The sequence below is a fragment of the Rhea pennata genome, chromosome 4 (assembly GCF_028389875.1).
Source record: "Rhea pennata isolate bPtePen1 chromosome 4, bPtePen1.pri, whole genome shotgun sequence".
Classification (NCBI taxonomy): Eukaryota; Metazoa; Chordata; class Aves; order Rheiformes; family Rheidae; genus Rhea; species Rhea pennata.
In genome coordinates this window covers 9,665,710-9,690,727 of record NC_084666.1, presented here as the reverse complement: position 1 = coordinate 9,690,727, position 25,018 = coordinate 9,665,710, and the positions used below count along the sequence as shown (strand labels likewise).

General features: G+C 42.2%; 1 protein-coding gene across 2 annotated transcripts in view; it reads left to right on the top strand.

The window, feature by feature from the left end:
* MXD4 (MAX dimerization protein 4) overlaps window positions 1-25,018 on the top strand; it is a 43,816-nt gene that overhangs the window by 15,162 nt on the left and 3,636 nt on the right. For both annotated transcript variants that reach the window (XM_062575257.1, XM_062575256.1), the window contains exons 4-5: window positions 21,507-21,621; window positions 24,749-24,908. In XM_062575257.1, the coding sequence (XP_062431241.1) occupies window positions 21,507-21,621; window positions 24,749-24,908 (275 nt within the window). The remainder of the gene's footprint in view (window positions 1-21,506; window positions 21,622-24,748; window positions 24,909-25,018) is intronic.

The window sequence follows — 25,018 nt, the reverse complement described above, 5'->3', positions numbered from 1 at the left end:
TGGTTTTGTTAAGAGAGCTGTGGCTGCAGTGGAGCTCACCTCGATTAGCTGAGTTGAACTGAGCCCACATTTTTTAGAAGTGGAAGACCTGGATGGGAAATAAATGAGATGGTGACTTTCAAAATCATGTAAAAAAGAAAACAAACGTCTCCCTCCCAAATGTGTCGAACATTTACAGTGTTTAAGTTGCTGATCAGGTGAAGACAGAAAGAGTTCCTGTGCGTCCAGAAGATAATGGAGTCCTGCATTTTGCATAGTGGTTTTGTGGCAGCCCTTAAACAAACCCAAAGTCTTGCCAGGCAGAGGTAGTTATAATACATAATTGTGCATATAAAATAGATATCTGTCTATAAATACAGGTTTTGATGACATACATTTTGGTTGGAGGAGCATTATGAATGCAGCATTAATTGGTAAAATAAACAACGCAGGTGCCTCTGTAGTTAAGTTCTATTAGATAGTCGGTTATCTCATGAAAGAAACAGATGAGCTTGCCAGAAGCACAGCTATGTTAATTGCAACATTAATTTCCCCCACAAGGGTTACTTGGAATTTAAATTTTGCATAAGGTGAAAGAATACATAGGTGGATGTCTTGAAATTTTGTATGTGGTTTCTTGATGTTAGTAAATTGTAGGATTAACAAAAGCATGTTACCAGCAGTTAACTAAAACTTGAAAGTTTTGGAAAAGGACAGAGAGAAGGTCACTGAAATAATGACATACTAAAACAGTGCTTAATACTTACTAAGAGATGCCTTTTCAAAATTATAAATGACCATTCCGATTAGCACTGTTAAGCAGCATAAATACGTAACTGCATTGATCTACCAGATTTAATGGTTATGAGAAATCTTGGGAGGTTCTCTAAACTGCTGCTTGATGGAGGCTGGGTAGGGTAGAGTACTTCCAGGGAAGGTTCACTCAATATGTATTTTACTTCTACTGCTGAACTTCTATCATCAGTTTAATCCAGTGGGGTTGCACAATGCTGGTGATGGGCTCCTGCTTCCTCCCGGTGTAGGAGAGAGGGGAGAAGCTTGCCTTTCCAGCCGGTTCATTTTCCTGATTCAGCTCATTGTCACAGGCAAACCCTAATATAAGGAGAGGGTGGTGTTGCTTCTTTGAGTGACAGGATTACTTTATGATATGGGACAGTTCAGTTCTGTGTCAGTTTAATTGCTCCTAACCATCCAGTTCTGGCTCTGTTGCATAGAGATTGCTGAACTGCTGACGCAGTACAGATAATATTATGTTATAATGATCTGTAAAAACTGCTACCACTTTTAGGATGTTTACAGATTATACATAAACTATCCAGATAATGTGGCTGGCAGATTAGTGGTGGGAACCATCTACCAGTAGAACTTAACCTTCATGTTATAACGCTTCCTTTTATTTTTTCATCAAGTAAAGATCTTTTTACACCATCTGGTTAGTGTAAAATGGCTTTCAAATGAATTGCAGTAGACATACCTGTGCACTGCTTAAGTAAGGTAATGTCTTAGGAGCCTGACTTGCCTTCATGAGCCAACAGCTACTGTGGTCTACATACAACTGCCTCTCTTGCTGCCCTGCCAGGTGTTACCGCCTCTCCGTCAGAGGTCACCGCTTTGGAGCAGGCAACCCAAAAGAGTTGCCTAAGCCAATGCAAGGCTGGTGTCATAGCTCAAACTGTTTTTTACCTGCATTTAACCTCAGGTGCCAGGCTTCCAACAGAGGAGCTAAGTATATGGTGGGGAAGGAAGGGAGAAGTTGTCTTAAACTGCTGTAATAAGATTTTCCGGAGCTTGTATATCAAAGTCTCTACAGAAGAATTGGATCCATAGAGCCAAAAACTTGATCCTGTGTTTTTGTTAAATTGTCTTGTGTTTCTGAGTCTGATTAAACCATAGAACTAAGGAAATAAGAGAGATGGCTTAGACTGCTCTGAAATGCTGTGCTTTCCTCACCTTTTCTTCCCCTGGAGGCATTTGGCAACTCTCAGGACCAGAGACTTGCTTTGTACTCCATGCTGCAATAACTATTGTAAATTCCAGTGTACTGAAGTATCATCTTTTCAGTGCATACAGCAACATGATGCTGATCAAACTCCTGACAAAAATGTTTCCCAGCTAGATTGTTGTTTTGGATGAGATGGGTATATTAAGCTGATGAATCTGCTCAGGAAGTTACATTCCAAGTGTCAGAGATGTACACATATCCTCATGCTATGGGCAATGCTTTTGTTCAGCAATGAAAAACTGACTAAGATAGGCCCTTGGCCAAAGTGTAATGTCCTTTTTCCTGCTGAAGTGAGCTTTGAACAAACTGGTTTTGGGCTCTAGAATGCCATGTGCTTCCTGGCCACACAAATTGCTAGCAGAAAGCAGATGAGCAAGAAAGCAAGCACATACATTTTTCCATTTGTGTTTGTTGATCCCTCTCTCTCCAAACATGATTCCATTGTGTTGCTGCCTGTAATGGACTATGTGAAAGATGTTTCATATTCTCAACATCTGTTAATTGACTTGATCAGTTCTTATCTGCCATGGTAGAATGAATGGGCTGCTCTTGAACAAAATGGAAATGGACGGACTAGACTCTTCAGATCCCTAGATCTATACAGACCACAACTAGGTGCTTATCTCCTGCAAATGGAGAAAGAGATGTCTTTGTTAGTCGGAAGACAAAAAAAATTGTTGAATTAGATATATAAAAAAAATTTGTTTTCCTTTTAACTTTGCTTAGCTCCACATAATCAAGTTAGCTGGAACTTGATTTTTTTTTTAAGGTATTTAGGCAGCTAATGGGCTTTAAGAATCTGGCTTCTGGAACTAGCCTTATCTAACATGGGAATTGTAGGTAAGGGATGGGAATCCTTGTCTGAATATCAATCAGCTATGTCTATGGAAATGCATAGATGGAAACCAACTATATGCAAGTGATGCCTGCCATCATTTGAAGGCAGTCTCAAATGTACCTGAAAGCCGAGAGTGACATTCTGGCTACTAACACAAGATTGGCTCAGAATTCACACTGAATTTGCAGGAGAATGGATTATTTCCCCCAAATATGCTCTGAACACATTTTTGATGACCCAGTGGCCATGATCGAAGTAGGCACAACAGCAGCAGCCTAGACTGAAGGTGATCATAGAGTCATAGAATCAGTAAGGTTGGAAGGGACCTCTGGAGATCATCTAGTCCAACCGCCCTGCTCAGCAGGGTCACCTAGAGCATGATAGACAGGGTTGCATCCAGGCGGGCCTTGAATATCTCCAGAGAAGGAGACTCCACCACCTCCCTGGGCAACCTACTCCAGTGCTCCGTCACTCTCACAGGGAAGAAATTCCCCCTCATGTTCAGGTGGAACTTCCTGTGCTTCAATTTTTGCCCGTTGCCTCTTGTCCTGTCACATGGGACAACTGAAAAGAGTTTGTCCCCATCCCCTTGACACCCTCCCTTCAGGTACCTGTACACATTGATAAGATCCCCCCTCAGTCTTCTCTTCCCCAGGCTGAAGAGGCCCAGCTCTCGCAGCCGTTCCTCCTAGGGCAGGTGCTCCAGCCCTCTGATCATCTTTGTAGCCCTATGCTGGACTCTCTCCAGTAGCTCCATGTCTGTCTTGTACTGGGGAGCCCAGAACTGGACACAGTACTGGAGATGAGGGTAAGCTTTGTGGGTTTCTTGTTCTCTCCTGCTTGTTCTTCCCTACATATTGCATTGGTATCTCTACCTCTGTTTTCATCACTGCTTTCCATGCTGTTCTTACATTGTTTGAGCATTGGAAATAATGTGGACTGATCCCAAACACAAACCGGAGCTTTTGAATGGAACAGTATGTACATTCCTGTCGCAGCTTGTGCTGTTTTCCCTTTCTTTCCCTTAGTTTCCACTGGCAGACCCTTGAATGTAACAATCCGTGGCTTGAATTTGCTGCAGAGACTTCCTTCATAGGTCAATTAATACTTAATCTGTTCTTTTTTTCCTCAGTCCACATGGTGGTTTAGCATGTGGCAGGCCCAGTTCTGCCCTCAGCTCAAGATAGTAGGAGTAGTAGGAGCTGTGCATGTCTGTGCACAAGCACAGTTGGGCCCCAAATCAAATCAAGGCAGCTACAAAGTACACAGCTAAGGTTCCAGAAACTGCACTAGGCATGAACATTAGCAGTAAACCATAGACCCAGAAAAGTATAATGCTGTTGCTTCGCAGCAGTTTAAATTTGGGACTATTTTTTAAAAACACAAGTGATTCAGTTAAACTGACTTTTCGTGTCCTAAAACACTGCCCAACTCACAAGAATTTATGAGGTTTTCCTTTCTTTGTCCCTGGGACTCCTTTCCTGTTTTTGCAGGGAGACGGTTGCTTTGGGACTTTGTGGGGCTGCATGTTTGGAGATGTGTAAAACTAATAGCTGTGGTCGCAGGCTGTGCGCCCTACATTAAGAAAACCTGTATTAATCTCTACCTTAGAGCAAGAAAGCAGAGAGAGGATTCAGAAAACAGTCAGGGAGATAGAAAATGTCTCTGCATTTTCTAGGGGAAGGCTTGAAAGAAAGGCAGGCAGCTTCACTGTCCTGTGACCAAAGACTGCCTCTGGATATAGTGAAACATCTCTAAAAAGTTAGAGAAAGACGTGTGAGTGCTCTCTTCCCAGCTGGCATTTTGGGATTAATGTCAACAAATTTATCTGCTTTTGTTACATGGGTGTGTTGATTTAGGTAGCTAAATGAAGATGTAAGATGCTAAATAAGGGGCCTGGCTGGCAGGGAACTGCACTCAAACTCAGCAGTTCCTATTGGAGCTGGGAGTACTGTCAGTGTTTGCAAATATCAGTTGCACAGACACTGTGTTTCTCCTATACCACATTAGCTAATATTTACAAAACAAAAAGGTAGTGAACTCTGTAGTTCCCAAGAAAGCTGACTCTGTCTCAATTGAAATTGCTTTTATGTTGACTGCTGGAATGAGCAGCATGGGCAGAGCACATCATTTCTGCTGGGGAAATTTGGGAGCTTACTGTTTACGTTTGGCAGGAAGCAGTTATTGATTTTAGGTGCTAACAGGTATTTGAAATAGATGGTCAGGTGTCTTGATTTCCATTGCCTGACTTCATGTACTCAGACGACAAGCAAGTCAAAATTTAGGTTTCTCCTTCCGTTACTAGATAATTCCAGGACGCTGAACTTAAACAATCTGGGCTAAATTTTTGGGGGAAGGAATAAGAATGAGGAAAGGGGGGGAGGGGTGCAAGTTTCTAAAGCTGTTCCACACTTTATCGTCTCAAAATGGATCACTCATATTCCGCTCAACTGCATCATCCTATCTGGTACAAACAGCTTTGTACTTCTCAATGGAAAAGGAAATAGAATGTAAATTAAATTATAAACAAGGCCCTAACTGTGCTGTGGTAAGCTAAATCTAAACTTTGAGATGAGGCTGTCAGATATTTGCAACTTTATACTGTCCCATGGTACATTGTTTGGGGGAAATACTGCATAAGTATTACTGAAATTTTAATTCACAGACTGACTGTAAGAGTATCCAGTATAGTCTCGGAATACCATATTTAATTACAGTCAGTGTATTTAATTCTTCCCCTAAATTTGCTTATATATACACCTACACTTTGTCTTTTTTATCCACCTCTAATTACAATGTTTTAGTGAAGGAGTTTCAGATGTATAGCGAGACATTTGAAGACATGTATTCTTAACTATTTCAGGGTGATTTATTTTCTTCCTTTCCTTTGGTGTGTCTCCCTGGGGCCTGAACCAGTCTTTGGCTGGAGTGGGCACCCTGCTGTGTACGGCAGGGACAAGAAGACATCCCAGCTGCCCTGTCCTCCTACCAGTTTCATCAGCTTCTCTAACATCTACAGCAGTAAAAGGCGGCAATACCCACTGCCTCCTTCACTCCAACAGCCACTTAGCTTTGCTTATGCATGCTCAAGCTGCTGCCATTAGATACTCCTCCTAGGATGGCCACAAAGCTTTGCCAGATACAGGTGTTGAGGAAGTATTAGGAAAAGCAAAAGCAGAAGCAAGAAATGGCATTGAATATCCATTTCTGATACTTAATTTCCTAGTCAGAGCTTAAAACTTGCTACCTCTGAGAACCAGAAAGTGATTGTTTAGGTGCCTAAGTGTAGATACAGCAGCCTTAACTTTGATTAGGTTTTAAAGCTGTTGTGTGATTTGCTGTAGTTGCCTTTGGTATATCATGCCTTTGATCCCAAGTGGAATTCCTATAGCATTTGTCTGGCTAGAGATGACTCTTAGTTAATTGACTACTTAGCATTTACTTTGCATTTGGATATAGAGATACAATAGACAATACAACTGCAATCATAGGTATCCAGTATTCCAAGTACTATAGCCTCACACTCTGCATTTAAGTGCATGCAAGAAAAGGCTATTTAATTCAGGCTGTCTGCCATCAGAAGTCCTCGCACTTGGTATGTGAAGGCAATGCATGTTTTTAGTTTATCTAAAACAATTCAGCTTGACTTGCCTCTCTCTTAATTTGGTATCATACACTAGTTAAAAAAAAATATCTCGAACATATTTCTTCCCTCATTTGACATGCATAAAATAAGTAGACCTAACGGGAGGTTAAAATAAGCAGGAAAAGCTTGTGAGGCTTTGTACTGTGCTCTGTTCACTTAGAGCCATGCTGTGCTGCAACTCGACTTCTCTAGGCTTCTCTAAGCATTGTAGTCAACCCCCCCCCCTTTTTTAAGATCCTTCCTGTTGGCAACTGTCCTGAGACACGATGTTCTTGCTTAGCATTTTGATGTGGGGAAACAGTCTGATAATTAAAGCTGGTTTCAAGGCATGAGCTGATTTGTAAGCAGTAACTTGTTTTGGGGTGTGTTGTCAGTTGATAAACGTGTAACTTGTGTGTGCAGAGCTATGCTGTACCTTGTGCCTTAATCAGTGTGTGTGTGCAAGCAACTTATATACTCCCAGAACCACTTTTGAGGAGAATAAATGTATCATTTTAAACCACCTTTTGGTGAATTGTTAATTTGTGGAAAATTATTTTTACCATCCTGTTCCCCTCTGTAAATTCTGTGCAAACCCATTGTCATTATGCAATTTCTCCTTACTTAAACAAAGGCAATTCTCTTCAACCTGTGCTCTACAGTGCTCAGCAAATTACTTACAAATACTGTGAAAGACAGCAGATAAAGCAAATATACTGCAGAATTGCAAACCTATGTCATTAGGTTTGGATTTACTGTACAGGAAAAAAAATCTAGTGCTCCACAGTTGGCAAAGATTGAAAAAGCATTGCACTAATGTAAAGGATGGGGAATCTGAATCAGCTATTGGGGTCTGACTGGGAACTGCATGCAAGTACATGTGTATCTAAGGGTAATTTCAACTGAGAATTAAAACTTATTGATACCTGAATGGCCTGATCCTGTAGTGGAGTTTTCTTACCTGATTTGGGCTCACTATTCTGAGGTAACAGGCAAAATCTAATCTAACAAGCTAAGTGCCAGTAAAAGAGAGATTTGAGGGATCTAATTCAGGAGGACTGTAAGTTGCATTGTGCGCATTTTAATGCACAGAACAATGAATGGAAGGTTGGATGCATGAAGTATTAAATACCTTTAATAAAAACACCTGTTTTTTTTTTTTGTAAATTCTACTTCCAAGTGTGTGTAAATGTTTTCCATCACTTGTATTTTCTCACAAGGCACTGTTGTTCATCTCCTTTTATTAGGTAGGTACTATTTGGTGCAGAGCTTGTTGTACTATAGGATACCTCTCTTGCCGCTGCTCAAAAGCACTTAAGAGGTAAATGTTAAAAGATAATGAGTAGGTAATGGGGCTAAAAATAGAAGACATCTGAAGCAGAAATTCTTTTTTTTTTTTTTTTTTGGTAGGCGTTAGAATTGTTCACGTTTGTTTAACACTGACTTTAACATTTAAAATACAGAAAATTTTGTTCTTTTATATAAGTACAACCTGAAGGCTGCAATACTAAAATCTAGGTTGGAATCTCCATTTTTTTTTCTTTTGCAGAGGGAAAAAAAACAATCCATGCAAGGGTGAAAACTCACTGCAGAGGATTTCAACTATACCCACAATGTTCAGTTTCTGTTGCCTCAGATTCTTGCCAGGTCAGATTTTATTGGCTCTGGTCAAAGGATGGGGAATCCTATATGTGTAAATTTGAGATGGTCACCATCCAGGAAAGAGGAATGGTATTGAGCCACTATTGTATTTGCTAGTGATGCTTTTAGGACTCTCTCTTAGTTTATAAATTCTGATTGAAGTTTTCCAAGGAGCGTATATCAAATTTTGCGCATTTCTGTCATATATCTCCTAGACTCGGGACAATGAGGATGTTAAACCTTCCATGGCTGCTGTTGAAATACAAACAAATTAAGACAAGGGGATGGCTGAAGCCTAGGGACACCAGACAAGCCAAGCCTGGCTGTAGGGGAAAGCACTGGGAATATCTAAAGAGAGGAGAACAAAATGGTCAGATGTCAGTCCTGCAAATCTTAATACCACAGAGCCTGAGGCTCTGAGGTTCCCCAGCAGTTAAAAGTGGCACCCGTCAGCATGGCTGGAGCCCCACCTGCCCTGAAGCCCTACTCACCTTGCCCAAGCTCCTCTGAGCACCCCTGGTGAGCCAGTTCAAGGATCCGAACTGGCTGCAAACCAACCGCTTTGGGGACTGTCTCCTTGCTGGGTTAGTCTTCAGGTGAATTAGCTACAGGAGGGAACTCACTGTGGGGTGAGAGGGGCCTCCGTGCTGGCACGAGGCAGGGAGAGGGGACACGTGGTGGGAAGTTGGGGGATGTCACCCTTGGTCACCCATTACTGGCGGCTTGCACTTGCCTGACTGAGCCACAGGAGCACTGAGCAGGAGAAGAACGTGGTGATAGGCACTTACTGTGCCATAGGCTCTAATTTCTTGAGCTGGCTGAAGTGAAGTATGAATTTGGCACCCTCACCAATCCTGTGTCTGTCTGCCAGTCCAGTCAGTGGTCAGCTGGTGAGGCCCACAGTGGGTCCCAGACACTGGCCTTGTCTAGGTCACTTTAAAGGGTCATTGCCACCCATGTAGCAGCCCCACAGGTTACCATTTGCCTGTCTTAGTAACTGCTCTGGCCTGGGACCAGTGTGGTCAGTGCCAGGGCTACAGAAGTTAGGCGGTAGGCAAGAAACAGCAATGTACCCCAGTGTAACAGGTCTTTGAGAACTTAAATCTAAACTTTGGAGGGATAGTAGAAATATTTTTTCAGAGGTAGTCATTTAAAAACTGTGAAAAGCAGTGAAACTGTGTGGCTTTTACCGCACTGCTCCGTCCGTCCTCGGCTTCTGCCATGTCAACGGCTTAGTGTCCCCTGTGACGCGCGAGGACTGATGGGCGGCTTCCCTCGCAGGCAGAATCCTCTGTCTGGGTACTCCCAGTCCTCCCAGTCCTCTGTTTGGGTGCTTACAGAGTGCCCAGACACCACCAGCTATCTGGCTGCTAGAACTTCTGGCCAATTTCTGTACAGATTTAGTGAAGCAGATGGACAAAAATAGTCAGCACACTGAAAATGCATATAGAGTAAGCAACTTCTCGTTGACACTGAGGTGCAATGGGCTGTTGCACTGGTAGCAGGGCTGTAACATTTAACTCACTAAGGATCGCTGCGAAAGGGCACTCACAGCTTTTTGCATCAGTTAGTTACCTCTTCTGCTTTGCTGCTGAAGTTCCTTTTGGAGAACTGTGTGAGATACTAGACACCGATTAAAAAGTGTGATTTGGAACAATCCTCGTGTGACTCTTCCCCTGCAGCACACCCTTTGGGTTTTTGTTCTAAGTAAACAAAAAATGTGCATCTACTGTAGAATGCTGATGTTTGATTTAGTTTTTCTTGTATCATAAAAATCAGAAAGGTCTCCTGTAAGGGCACCACTGCATTTTCTGTTTTTGACTCGGAGGCATTCAGCTGTAAGTAAATATTTCACACATCTCGTAGCAATCAGAATGTTCAAGTGCGGCACACTGGGTGCCTTGCCATGGTACAGTGCTTCAGTACTAAGAGGTTTTCTTCCCTTTTCACTATAGTAAATGTGTTGTGTAGTTGAAATAGATTGTGCAGCCTGAGTATGAGTTAGACCCTCTTTTGAGAAAAATATTATTTATTATATAATATTTATTATATACTCTTGTAGAGTAAAAGTATTGAAACTCTGACTGACATCAATATGGAAAAGACAGGTTTTAAAACTTTAATGAAGGTTACTATCTTTCATTGTATTTAATCTCTTTCCTAAGATACACTAAATTCAATCTGGACCTTTAATTAATTGGTTTATTTGGATCCATTTTGATATGATTGAATTTCCTCTGATTTTATAAGATTGAAGTCTTATGTATAATCTCTTTAAATGCCTTTGGAAACAAATGTATTCTGGTACAGAATCATCTTTGCTAGCTTACAAAAGCATTTTAGAGCTGTAAATATAACATACATGATACTTCTTTTAAGGAAAAGTGTTAGCTTAAAGAAGAGTGAGGCATATATGCTTCAGCAATTTTACTAGGTAGACTGGGATATGTAGTTACATGTGTACCTGCATTATAGGTATGAACGTGCTATTCAAGAGTATACAAAATGAAACAAGGAGCTGTAACAAGCTGTGTGATTCGACGTAAGAAAGGCTGCTGGTGCAGTCATAAGGCAGGCAGAGTTCCTATTTATGATTTTAACCTTAGTGACAGGTGAATCCGGAAGTCATGATGGGGAAGTTTGTACTGCTGGTCTGCATTTTTTAAAAACTTAAAAATAATGATAAGAATGTAAATAATCATGCTGTCTGTATTCCTCATGCCCACTGCATGTCATGAAGGATCCTGAGCTGCTCTATTTGCTGATTCTCGGTGGCTAAAATGCCAGTGCTCCCTCTACACAGGTATTTGCATTTCATAAATAACAGTGTGAACAGTCTTCCGGTAAGAACAAGAGCATGTTATGACTACAGTTAACTTACTTCTGTACTCTGTGCTGAATTTCAGAACCAGTAGGAAAGCAAAATGACCTTTTTTTTAGAGAGAGAAAACAAATACTACTTATTGCAGGGGTCTCTGACCTAGAGTTACAGGCTGAGCCCAAAACTCTTTGGTTCGGAGTATACTTTGAGAACATGTGGTTTCAGAAGTGAATTTTTGGTTAGAGGCTCCTCTCTGCCTTTATTGTATGAATATTATTAGTCCAGATTGTTCGTTGTTGCCAAATGACGATGCAATCAGTAACTGCTGTATTCTTAAACCTTGGTGTAAGCTTCGTTCCACTGCACAGCGCCGGAACTGGGATATGTTAAATGTAGGAAAAAATGTAAAATGGAGAAGATACTCAAATTTCTCTCATAACTCTGTTCCATTTGTAACAATATTGCCTCTTTAAGATTCATTTTCAATTCTTTTGTTCACATTACCTGTAATAGTTCTTAATTCTTTCAAGCAGAGGTTTTATTTGTGTTAAAAATTCTGTGTGTTTTACATGTGAGGAAGGACAGATCTGGGCCTTAGAATAGGGCTGAGGCTGCCTGATTTTTGTATTGAATTGATTAAAGCACAGAGATGGTGAATTTTTAATTTTGGTATCTGTTTCAAATGTATCTGTTGTTCTCACAGTGCAGCTCCCAATGATTTCATTTTCAATGTGTTCGACCTGCAAATGTCCTTTTCTTTTCACAACAACGTGAAGAATTAGTAGATTAAGCAATTGATTTAAGAGTATTTTAACCTCTTGTTTACAGTTAGTTTAGTAGACTAATTTGGGACGTTTGAAATACAGATAGATGTTCAGCCATGCAAGCATTTCTAGCGTTGAAAGCATCTTGCAGAAAGCCCAGTTTAGGCCTTCTGGTGAGGCAGGAATTGTTACATGCCAATACACACGTCAGCGATGCACTGTGGGGTGACAGGTACAGTGGACCGTGGGTGGTGAAGCAATATGGAGCAAACAGCTCTTGCTGTAGCTCAGCCAATCTCTGCTGGAGCCAGCAGGAAGGGAAACTGAGCACATGCAGTATGGTGGTATGGACATTTTGTTGCTCTTTGCCTGTTTACTAGCCTTCCAAATCCTTGCTGCCCAGCAACTGGAGACAATACAGCTCAAAGAAGCCACCCAGTGTGGCCAAGGCAGCTCCATGTTGTGACTGGGCAATTTAGTATAGGGTATGAACACAACAGAACTGTTTTAGGACAGATGGGACAACAAAGTGTGGTGGTAAGAGTTGCTCCTTCCCATTTATGGTTAGGCTATGCTCAAAAAATGAGTGGAGGCAAGTGCAAAAGTCACTCTTGTAACCTGGGAAGGCTGTGGATGGAAAGGTTAAGGATGTGCAAGATGAACACCATCATGAATTTGTTTTGTATCTAGTGAGTCCCATGCTCTTGCCCATGATGGTAGAGAAACAGATGAGCATTGCCATTTTGATCCAAAAAATCCTTTCTGGCAATCAACAGCAGAATGTCAGCTGCTTGAACCGTGGTTTATGGCCTCAGGAGGAGCTTAGAGGACGTGTTTATCCCAAGATACCTATCATGAATGCGTGGAAGGCTGTCAGCAGCATTGTTGACATGGCTTTCCCCAGACCAGGTGGCTTGATTAACAAGCTCACATTTGCAGCACAGTTGCCAAGGTTTCATGTGAATGGGACAGGATTTTTCTCTGTGACCCTATTAGCTGTCATGAACACTGGTGGCCATTTAATTTCATGCCAGTTGCCAAGGCCTGGCTGAGGCATGTTATGCTGAGGACTAAGCAACTTGCAACTTGTGGATGTACCTTTGCTGAAGGAAACCTTTGCCTCTCCAGCTGGCCTTGTGCAGATCAGAGGGTTAAATGATGGATACTGTTCTCTCCCTCAGATACTTGATAAGCTTTCTGAATTTTTACTTGTATGGTTTAGGAAGTATACATTGGCTGCCGTCAAAAAACTGTGCAAATGTGGCCTGAGGAGCTTCACAGCTGTGTGCTTTTTGACTAGCTAATGGCTACTTCTGACTACTGTGCTGGATCTAGTACAAAAACTGTGGACAGTCCCTGGGGAAAGACTCTAGGCTATAGGTGGATCAGGTTGGTCCTCAAAGCCAGCACTGTATTGGATCAGACTGGCACAGTTTTAAGTCACCAGTTCTATGTTGATACATGAGTGGGAGCAATCCTATGAGTTGAATGCTATGGCTTTAGAATCATAGAATCAGTAAGGCTGGAAGGGACCTCTGGAGATCATCTAGTCCAAAATCCCTGCTCAGCACGGTCACCTAGAGCATGTTAGACAGGGTTGCATCCCAGCGGACCTTGAACATGTCCAGAGAAGGAGACTCCACAACCTCTCTGGGCAACCTACTCCAGTGCTCCGTCACTCTCACAGGGAAGAAATTCCCCCTCACGGTCAGGTGGAACTTCCTGTGCTTCAATTTCTGCCCATTGCCTCTTCTCCTGTCACACGGGGCAACTGAAAAGAGTTTGGCCCCGTCCCCTTGACACCCTCCCTTCAGGTACTTACAGACATTGGTAAGATCCCCCCTCAGTCTTCTCTTCCCCAGGCTGAAGAGGCCCAGCTCTCGCAGCCGTTCCTCCTAGGGCAGGTGCTCCAGCCCTCTGATCATCTTTGTAGCCCTACGCTGGACTCTCTCCAGTAGCTCCATGTCTGTCTTGTCCTGGGGAGCCCAGAACTGGACACAGTACTGGAGATGAGGCCTCCCCAGGGCTGAGGAGAGGGGCAGGATCACCTCCCTTGACCTGCTGGCAAGTCTTCCCAGTGCACCCCAGGATACCGTTGGCTTTCTTGGCTACAAGGGCACATTGCTGGCTCATGGCCAGTTTGTCATCCACCAGCACTCCCAGGTCCTTCTCTGCAGAGCTGCTTTCCAGCAGGTCAGCCCCCAGCTTGTACTGGTGCCCAGGGTTATTCCTCCCTAGGTGCAGGACTCTGCACTTGCGCTTGTTGAACCTCATGAGGTTCCTCTCTGCCCAACTCTCCAGCCTGTCTAGGTCTCTCTGAATGGCAGCAGAGCCCTCAGGTGTGTCAGCCACTCCTCCCAGCTTGGGATCATGGGCAAACTTGCTGAGGAGGTACTCTGTCCCCTCATCATAGAATCATAGAATCAGTAAGGTTGGAAGGGACCTCTGGAGATCATCTAGTCCAACCTCCCCGCTCAGCAGGGTCACCTAAAGCAGAGTTGCATCCAGGCAGGCCTTGAAGATCTCCAGAGAAGGAGACTCCACAACCTCTCTGGGCAACCTGTGCCAGTGCTCCGTCACTCTTGCAGTGAAGAAATTCCCCCTCACGGTCAGGCAGAACTTCCTGTGCTTCAATTTCTGCCCATTGCCTCTTGTCCTGTCACACGGGGCAACTGAAAAGAGTTTGTGTTTCATCCAGGTCATTGATGAATAAGTTGAACTGGATGGGACCCAGTACTGAGCCCTGGGGGGCACCACTAGCCACAGGCCTCCAACTGGGCTGCACGCCACTGATGACGACCCTCTGAGCTCTGCCTGTCAGCCGGTTTTCAATCCACCTGTCTACTCGTCTAACCCACACTTCCTGAGCTTATCTAGGAGGATGTTATGGGAGACAGCGTCAAAAGCCTTGCCGAAGTCAAGGTACACAATGTCCACTGCTCTTCCCTCATCTACCCAGCCAGCCATTCCATCACAGAAGGCTATCAGATTGGTGAAGCAGGATTTCCCCTTGGTGAATCCATGCTGACTGCTCCTGATCACCTTCTTTTCCTCCGTATGGCTGGAGATGACATCCAGAACGAGCTGTTCCATCCCCTTTCCAGGGATGGAGGTGAGGCTGACCGGCCTGTAGTTGCCTGGGTCCTCCTCCTTGCCCTTTTTGAAGACTGGAGTGTCACTGGCTTTCTTTCAGTCTTAAGGCACCTCTCCAGTTCTCCATGACTTTTCAAAGATGATGGAGAGCAGCCTGGCAACAACATTCGCTAGCTCCCTCAGTACTCATGGGTGCATCCCATCCGGGCCCATGGATATGTGTATGTCCAGCCTGCCCAGAAGGTCTCTAATCCTATCCTCCTCAACCAAAGGGAAGTCTTCTCTTCTCTGGACTTTCTCCCTCACGTCCAGGCTCTGGGATTCATGGGGGCTGCCCTTAGCAGTGAAGGCTAAAGCAAAGGCGGCATTCAGTAATTCTGCCTTCTCTCCAGGGCCCCCGCCCCATTCAGGAGTGGGCCCACATTTTCCCTAGTCCTCCTCTTGCTGATGATGTATCTGAAGAAGCCCTTCCTACTGTCCTTAACATCCCTTGCCAGACTCAATTCCAACTGGGCCTTAGCCTTCCTCGCTGTATCTCTACATTGCAGTACATCTGACTGCATTCCTGTAGTTCTCCCAAGTAGCCTGCCCCCTCTTCCACATTCTGTGTACTTTCTTCTTCTGTCTGAATTTGGCCAAGAGCTCCTTGCTCACCCATGCAGGTCTCCTGCCCCTTTTGCTGCACTTCTTAACTCATAGGGATGCACCGCTCTTGAGCTTAGAGGAAGTGATGTTTGAATACTAGCCAGCTCTCCTGGACCCCCTTCCTTCTAGGGCCTTAACCCATGAGACGCCACCAATTAGGTCTCTGAAGAGCCCAGAGTCCGCTCCCCTGAAGTCCAGGGTTGCAATCCTGCTTGTTGCCTTACTTCTTTCCTGCTGGATCCTGAACTCCACCATCTTGTGGTCACTGCAGCCAAGGCTGCCCCCAACCTTCACATCTCTAACCAGACCCTCTCTGTTGGTAAGGACAAGGTCCAGCAGGACACCTTTCCTCATAGGCTCCTCCACCATTTGTGACAAGAAGTTATCATCAATGCATTGCAGGAGCCTCCTGGACTGCTTGTGCCTTGCTGTGTAGTCCTTCCAGCAGATGTCAGGGTGGTTGAGGACCAGGGCCTGTGATCATGAGGCTACCTCCAGCTGTCTATAGAAGGCCTCATCAGCTTTCTCTTCCTGGTCAGGTGGCCTGTAGTAGACACCCACAACAGTGTCCCGCATGCTAGCCTGCCCTTTGATCTTTACCCATAAGCTCTCAACTGTCTCCTCCTCCTCCGTCCGTAGGCAGAGCTCGATGCATTCCAGTTGCTCTCTCACATAAAGAGCAACTCCACCACCTCGCCTTCCTGGCCTGTCTTTCCTAAAAAGCACACAGCCATCCATGGCAGTGTTCCAGTCATGTGAGCTACCCCACCATGTCTCTGTGACTGCAATGAGATCATGGCCCTGTGACTGCACACAGATCTCAAGCTCCTCCTGTTTGTTCCCCATGCTGCATGCACTGGTGTACAGGCATTTCGGAGAGGTGGTCATGCCTGCAAGTTTCCCAGGAAGGGTGTACAGGTGTCGCCCATAGCCATGTCCCAAATGCACATCCCCAGCTGCATGCACCTGTTGGAGGCCCCCAACCCAACTTGTGTTTTGTTGTCTATCCTGTCTCTATGACACCACCCCCCCCCACCTAGTTTAAAGCCTCTTTACTAGGCTGGCCAACCTGTCTGCAAAGGCAAATGTGCCCCACTTGGTGAGGTGAATCCCATCTCTCCCCACCAGTTGTTGATCTTCAAACCATGTTCCATGGTCATAGAATCCAAAACCCTGTTGCCAACACCAGCGGCGTAGCCAGTTGTTGATTTGGAAAATCTTCCTACTCCTCGTCCCACGCCTCCCCCTAATCGGCAGGACCGATGAGAAGACCACCTGGGCTCCCAGACCCTTGACCACCATGCCCAAGGCCTTGAAGTGTTCTTTGATTGTCTCTAGTTTGTCCTCTGTATCGTTAGCACCCACAAGAAGGAGCAGCAGAGGGTAGTAGTCTGAGCAGACGGTAGTAGTCCGAAAAGTAGTCTGTTCAAACAACGTTTCTATGACTGCATAAATCCTTGATTGGAAGGGACCTCTGAATGTCTCTAGTGCAGTCTCTTGCTTCTGTTGCTGACGTTCGATCAAGTCAGCCATGCCTTTTTCTAGCTAAGTCTTGAAAAGCCTCCAAGGACAGAACTTACACAGCCTTTCTAGGCAACTTGTTCCACTGCCACTCTAGTAAAAACTTGTTTCCTAATGTCCAGCCTGAATCTCCTAATTCACAGCCATTGCCTCTTGTTACATTGTTTGGCCCTACTGAGAAGTATTTTGCTTCCATTGTAACTACCCCTTAATTAGTTGTAGGCATTTCTTGGAATTGTTGTAGTTACTTTAGAATGAAGATTATCCAGTGTGAACAGTGTGCTTTTACTCTGAGTCTTAATGTTCCATTTCTTGGTGTGCTAAAATGGATTTTTGCTTCTGTTATTGGGGTGCCTTATGGGGGAGTTTAAAAATTACATTAAATGAATCTATTAAATAAAGGTCAATAAATTGCTTTGAGTCAAAGATCTTGATTTACTTTTGCCTGACAGCCTTTCTGGAGAACTGTAGTTCCGCTGGCCAGCACTGCCCTTGTCTTTTCGTAGTCAAGAACTAGAGCAGATCGGAGTCTCTAGACTAGAGTCAGTGGTCTTCAAATGAGCTTTTTGTGGCTGTCCTTGTACTGCAGAGAAAATTCCTAATCATACTGTTTTGCTGCTTTCTTTTTTAACCATGTTTATAACCATGAGGCAAAAGGCCCCCAAGGCAGGTGTTTGACTTCCCAGCAGAAATGGGGAAACCGGGGGTTAATGATAAAAAGGAGGCCTCACACACAGCCTGCTGATCCCTCAAAACTTTGGGGGTCAGAATACATTTTGCTATCCCTTTTGAAATACATAAGCATTGCCTGTTACTGCTTTCATGGATTCAAAATCAGTTTCAGGGAGCTCCAGCTGGTCGCCATTACATTGGCTGTCTCTGTGTGTAAGTGATGAACCACCCAGGGCTTCTGAACATAGTCACTTATGGGGAATGTGTACCCAGCTTTTGGTGTTAATAATTCATTTTTATTAAACATCAGAGTAGCTGTAATATAAATTTATAGGGCCATATTGTGAGCTCACTTATGTGGAAACACTGAAGTGCAGAACATCTGAAATTGCTTTATTTTCTAGCAGAAAAGAAAATGCAGTGAATTCAAACCGGGTCACACATCCTCCCCTCTGCCGCTCTCGGGCACCAGTGCAGAGCCGTACCTGACACAGAGAGCTGCCGCTCCTGTGCTGCGCCCCACGGCCTTTCTCCTGTGGTAGGGTTTGGGGATGCTGATCTTTGAGGGCTTTTTTGGGATCTTTACCTTCACTGATAAAATCAGCTACTAGCAGCAGTGAGGAATATTTCTGTGCATCCTTATGAGGTGAGAAAAGCGTGTGCTTTCCTAGGCAGCACGCTAGAGGCCTGGCTTCGTGCTGGGCCAGAGCGCACGTGCAGAGGTCGGATCGCAGGCCAGGAGGAGAGCATCGTACCGCACGTTGTGTGCACAGTCCGTTACCCATCGCTCTGAGCCTAGGTGGTTTCTTGCTTATTTTCCAAGTGGAATTTAAGGTGAGACCTGCAGAACCCAGTGCAGTTCAGGCTGTGATTACCTTTGTGATTGCCCTTCTCTCTTTGGGTGGTTGTAATCAGCTGTGCAGAGAAGGCTGTCAGTTCCCTGCGGTAAAAGAGAAATTGCTGCTGGCAGATTCTGTACGTGACAATTTATCTGCTGCAAAGTTTGAGTCCCTTGTTGCTTTGAGCTGTTAACATAACATGCCTGAAATATTTTCTTGCATTCTTACTTTTTTTTTTTTTTCCCTAGGACTTGCAAACTGAAAAATGTGGGGGGGCACATTTACTCTAGTATCATAGTAATTACAATGGTTTGTTTTCTTTTTTATGTTCACAATCTATGCCATTGATTATGCTGTTGTGTTATGTGAATTAGCCACATAAATGGACCTGTATTTATGTAAAGGTGTATGTGCCTATGCTTGAAATCTTTCATAGATACTGAGTAAATGAATGACAAAGTCCCATTGTAAAAAGGATAAAGGTAGAACAGGCCTTTTAGCTAATGTATTCATAACATTTAGCGCTATCAATTATTAGTGCTGAGAATGATGTAAAGCTTTTTTTTTTTTTTTACTATTTAGCTTTTTAAAGTTCTTTATATTGATGAATTAAAATAGTATTATTGCTTCAGTCACATGTTCTTCATGGCACTTCTGTAAAGTGCTGTTTTACGTGATTTGCACATAACATAAAAGTACTAATGCTTTAAAAAGATACATAGCTGTTGTCCACTGGAACTTGGTAATAGTCCTGTTAGTTCTCCAGCTGATGGTAACGAAGTATACTAAAACCTTATTTTGTTCCCTGGTATAAGCAGACTTTCTTCAAACATTAACAGAAGGCAGATAAATTGAGTATATAGTTTGGCTTTATTAATGTTTCTCAGATTAATATTAGAAACAGCTCAGATTAACAGTTCTGTATATTCCTTATAATGCTTTTAAGTACTGCAAGCATATTGATTATTGCATGTTAATGTATTTAATGTTCTATTTTATTAGTTAGGAACTATTCTCGTCCCCTTTCTTGACACATCCTCCTTTATCTTCAGTCTCCACTTTCTCTGTCAGCTGTCTAAATAGAGTCGCATCCAAGTTGTGCTGAGTGACGCAAATGATTGTATGCATGTTTAGAGGCCACTTAAAAACCAAAAAGATTAATTGAATTTAGTCCCTGAAGCAAAATTATTGTTTAAATACAAAACCAGCCAGGTAACTGTTAGAGGCTACAGATACAGAAATAGAAATTTACCTGTTTTCTGTATTAATACCAGTAGTCCCTAATGCTGGTATTTTATCTTTTGGATCTGTTTTAAAGATCAATGTCTGAGTTTAAGTCAGCAAGGCAAGCACCACATTGCAATCTGAGGGGGCTACTCATGTGAATATTTACCCCAGATCTTGGTGGTTTAAAAATAGATTAAGTTTAGAGCTTTATATTTAAAAAACAAACCCTAGGCCTAAACAAAGAATGTCAGCAGTTTCTCTCTTGAGACTCACATTTTTAGCAATATTCTTTTTTTTCCAAGTGATTTAAAGAACGAATTAACAATTTTACAGAAATTCTCCTTGAATTCATACCTAATATATTGCTGACTTATAGGCAGTCACAACTGAACTTGTGAATGTGCAGTCATAGAATTAAAGTACTGTGTTTTAATTAAATTTTATTTTGCTTTGGGTTTTTTTCCCCCATTAATTCACAGGCTGTTTTCACATTACACTAATCATTCCAATTACGTATCTATAATTTGTCATTCTGTGTGTATTAAATTATCTTAAGCTGCATTTCAAATACAGACGCTGAACTGATTGTTCTGACCTGACTGCTCAAAGGGAAGAATAAGCTCATTCTTGACCAGAAGCATGTAATTTCCTACAAAGTCTGTTTGCAGGAATAGAGTGTTTTAGAATATTAGAATTCAGAGTATATTTAGACTGTTTTGCAGAAATAGAATGTGTCTGCAAGAACAGAATATTACAGATGTTGCTCTTGTTGTTTTCTATCTATTTTATTGTGAAAATGAAGGGTAATTTCCTGTGGATTCCTGTTCAATATTACGTATAAAAATAGGAGGGATTTTCTTTTGGTTTTAATTGTAGAAATATACTCACAGAGTGTTCTTTTTTTTGTCACTGCCTTGTTTTGGATAGATGAAATTAACTGTTTCATAGACTATTCTGTCTCTTGCCAGCTTCGTTCTCAAAGAGGTGGCAGAGTATCTAAAAACCTGAAAGGAAGTATCACTTTGTAGAAATGCCACTTTGTTTGTCTACTTTTTGGATGGATTTAATGATATTAATACAGCAGAGAGATGACTGAGAGGAGGAGGAGTGCTACTTACGAAGGAATACTTTAGAAAACAGGGCCCAGCATAGCTGGAACTACTTCTTCCTCTTTTGTGTTTACAATAAACATTGTTCTGGCTGCACAACGAAAGGAGGAATGGCCCCTTCCCCGAAGGGCACTGCGCTGCGCATCGGTAGGTGGGAGGGGAGAGGCAGGCAAGACCTCCTGTTAGACTAAATGGATAAACCCCGGCTGGCAGCAGCTCTGAGCTGTGGCTGCAGAGGCAGGTGGACGCCCTTGCCTTGCGCAGCGGGAGCGTGGCGGCCACGTCAGGCCGGGCCGGGCACGGCAAAAGGGGCACTGGGGTCTGCAGCCTCCCTCCTGCCTCGCCCGGGAAGTCTTTGTCTGGAAAAATCACTGAGTTGGAGTGAAGTCCCGACTTTTCCACCTTATCCAACCTTGTTTAGTTTATTCTCTCTCTCTCAATGTATTCCCCCTTTTCTATAGGATGGGGATAGCCAAACTGAGCAAACAGCTTCAAAATATAGATCTGAAAATACTATATAAATGTGCCAAGTAGTATTACTGTATTTCAAGTGACCTTTTGGTCTGAAACTTTGCCAAAGGGAGGGGAAAGGAAGCCACTGTTGAATCAAGTTCTGCACAGAGATCCTGCAAACAGATGGTGTTTGCATATAGGATATGCTATTTGAGGGTTACTTTACTACAACGCTCTTCATTTTTAATAATTTCAGGCGGGCTAAGCTCCGGCTATATTTGGAACAGCTAAAACAGCTTGTGCCTCTTGGGCCAGACAGCACCAGACACACCACTCTAAGTCTGTTGAAAAGAGCTAAGATGCATATCAAGGTAAAAATATTCATCCATATTTTTATTTTTTTAAAAACAGAATCTTCCAGAATGTGTATCCATTGAGAGGAAACTATTTCTCACACAAAGCCCATATCCATATGTCCAATCTTCTGGATATATTGGCCTTTATTAAATGCAAGTATTTCAGCCACAGTATCAAGTTTAAGAGTTTTGAAATTTACCTTGCAGTCTCAGATACGTAGAACGTTGGTAATTTCTGCTTGCTTATTAATGATTTACATTATACTTTACAAAAATAATACTTAAGTATCATGGTGGTTCTTTGATTTATCTATTTATTTTTTAAAGACTAAGCAAACTAGCATTGTACTGGATTGATGCATGAAAAAGGCAGATCTATTCATGACTGAAATAACTAACGGAGTTAAAGGGATTATAGCTATTAGTTAATCTTACCCCATCCCACATCTTGATGATTAGATCTTGGAGTGTCTGACAATCATTTAAAAGAAATCAAAAATAAAATGAAATATCCTGATAGTTGCCACTTGCCTTGCATGTTTCATTCATGTAGCATCTGAGCCAGAAGTTTAAAAAGAAACAACCAAACAAAAAAACCTCCAAAACCTCACCTGTTATTCAGCAATAGTATCGGTTGCACAGGTAATACAAAGAGAATTTACCCCTGAGGCCTCCTCTCTCCCCAAAATATCTTTGCTCCCATTTTCATTCTGTCATTTTCAGGGGAGGGCGTTACATACGGAAATAGAACAACTGAGTATTTAAATGTAAAAGTGAAGAAACAAGTTTCTGCTACAGTGTCCAGACTGTAATTATTCATCTGGCCTTTTTTCAATGTTCTAGGAAAATAGATCAAGAAAAATGAAGTGTCAAGAGAGGTTGAACACTGCCAGTAATCTTGGAATATTTTTGAAAACAGCCTGCTGTTGTGCAGCATGAAGTTATCATTGCAGTTGCAGGAATGGTACAATTTATATGAAGTATTAGAGATGAATTTAATCAAAACCATTCTTGTCAATAAGTTTATTGAACTACTTCTTCAGCTCTTGTAAGCACATTTACTCCAGCTGGGCAACCCATGTTTTTAGCATTTGAGATTTTGGCCTTTCGTTTATAATTCAGGCTAACATGCATGAAAGGCACTGCATGTGGTTTTTGTCTTGGGCTGCCCCCCTATCATGGGCTTATGTATACAAATTGAAGAACTGTTTTTACAAGTGGAAAGTGTGAGAGATGAGCCATGTAGTTACCATTTCAGCTCCTGATTAAAAAAAAAAAAAAAAGAAAAGAAAAAGAAAAGAAGAAAAAAGGAGGGGAGGGAGAATAAAAAAAGGAATAGATTGTCTCTCAAAAATCCATCATGCAGTGTACCAAGTACTTAGTTTCTGAAAAATGAAACTGGAGTTTAGTTTTGTTTTTAAGTTTTTAACTGAACCTACCCTGACTGTAGTGCCACTTAATTGCTTTTTTTTGTCAGGCCTAGAGGCCTTCCAGATAGCTAGCAGCACTTTCTTCAGGGTTGACTGTTACCATCCTGGTGCTGCCAGAGCATGCTAATGCCTGCCCTCCATTTCTAAAACAGACAAACAGACAAGTCACCTTAATCAGATTTGAACTTCTCACACATGCCCCCATATACTGAAACTTGCCCTGAATGATTGGACAGCGTTCAATCTCCTGAATGTGAATCATGGAGTCCATTCCTAAGATAGTTGCTAGAATTGGGATTGTAGCCAGGAAAAAAAAAAAGGAGAAGGAAATCTAATCAATTGGACATATTTGGTTCATTGTGAATATAGATGTACCAACCCCTTTTCTTGTTATAACATTGTGTATCTATGTACAGTGCATATCTAATTGATGCCTTGGAGAGGGCTCAAAATGAGGCTACAGAACTTAGTTTTCGTTCAGCCAGGAAACTGCCCAGTTCAATAATGCCAATTTTTTACAAGATGAATATTTCTGCTTTCAGAGTTACATTGGAACAGCAAAATCTTTGTAGTCATTCGGCTTGTGGCTTGCTGTACACTGTCACACCCCTCTGTCCTCTAGAAAACCAAGTACAGGTTCATTCAGACAGTAGGGAGAAGTTGGCAGAATTCACTCCCAGTAAATCTCTTGAAACTCAGTGGACGTGTAAACACAGTACAAAGAGAAATTCGGTCTTTCTTGTAACTGTGTTTATGGCTAGAACCTGTAATTTACTGAATCAGAAAAAAAAATCCCTGTTTGTTTTACTACAAGAATTTTTGGTATTTACTTCCTGTTTATGAACCCATTATCATACTACACATTATACTTTCTTCCCCAGTGATATAGTGTATTTCTGAAAATTGCTATCAGTGATTTGAAAAAGGGTTCAGTTGAAATCTTAAAAACTGTTATTTCTATTTCCTTTGTATCAATAGTGCAGCACATTTCATGGGGAATTAGGTATTTCTTTTTTTTTTCCAAAATTAATACCTTTAATTCATGCTGCAGGGGAAATTTCAGGCAGATAGTGCAAGGATCCTTTCACAGGCTATTTACTGAGAGATTTTAAATTAATACCTCTGATTTTAGAGGAGATTGTCATAGGATTATGACATTTGCTCCAGAGAAATTTTAGGAAAGAGAAGTACAAGAACGAAGCAAATTGTTAGTAAACACTTTCTACTTTATATATACTGCACTATTGCTAATGAAGCACTTTAAATGGGAAAAATATCTACAGCCTGAGGTATGAGGGCATTAAAGAGACTCCTAGTTGTTTCTTTATGGTGATGTCTCTTACTTTACCTAAAGAAGCTTTACATTCTCACTGAAATGTGAGCTATTTTTATTTATCAAGGATGATGCCACTTTTGCAACGTAAAATGTTTTAAATATTCTGCAGAACCAAGGCTACAGTAATTCAGTTAGCTGAGGAACTGTTACTAAGTGGCAAAACAATTCCTTTTTCTGTGTCTGTGTATTTTATTATAAGATAAATTCAATTTCAACCTAGCCAGCTTAAATTCTATTGAATTCCGTAGAACTGTATCAATGAAGATTTTGCCTGATCAGTTCCTGCTTTAAAATTACTATTCATAAAAAAACTTACATTAATTGTGCTTTAACATCAGTAAAAACTGTTGGCTTATTAATTTTCTTTCTCTTTAAGAAATTGGAAGAACAGGACCGAAAAGCTCTAAATATAAAAGAACAATTACAGCGGGAACACCGCTACCTCAAACGCAGATTGGAACAGCTATCCGTGCAGGGCATGGAGCGCATCCGCACTGACAGTATGGGATCAACAATATCCACTGATTCTGAACAAGGTAATTGAACAAGGACTTCCAAAAGGGATTTGCAAGAGCAGGAATGAAAAGAGAAGCAGGGAAGGAAGAAAATACAAGAACGTTTTTTAGAAGTAAAATCAAGCTTTCAA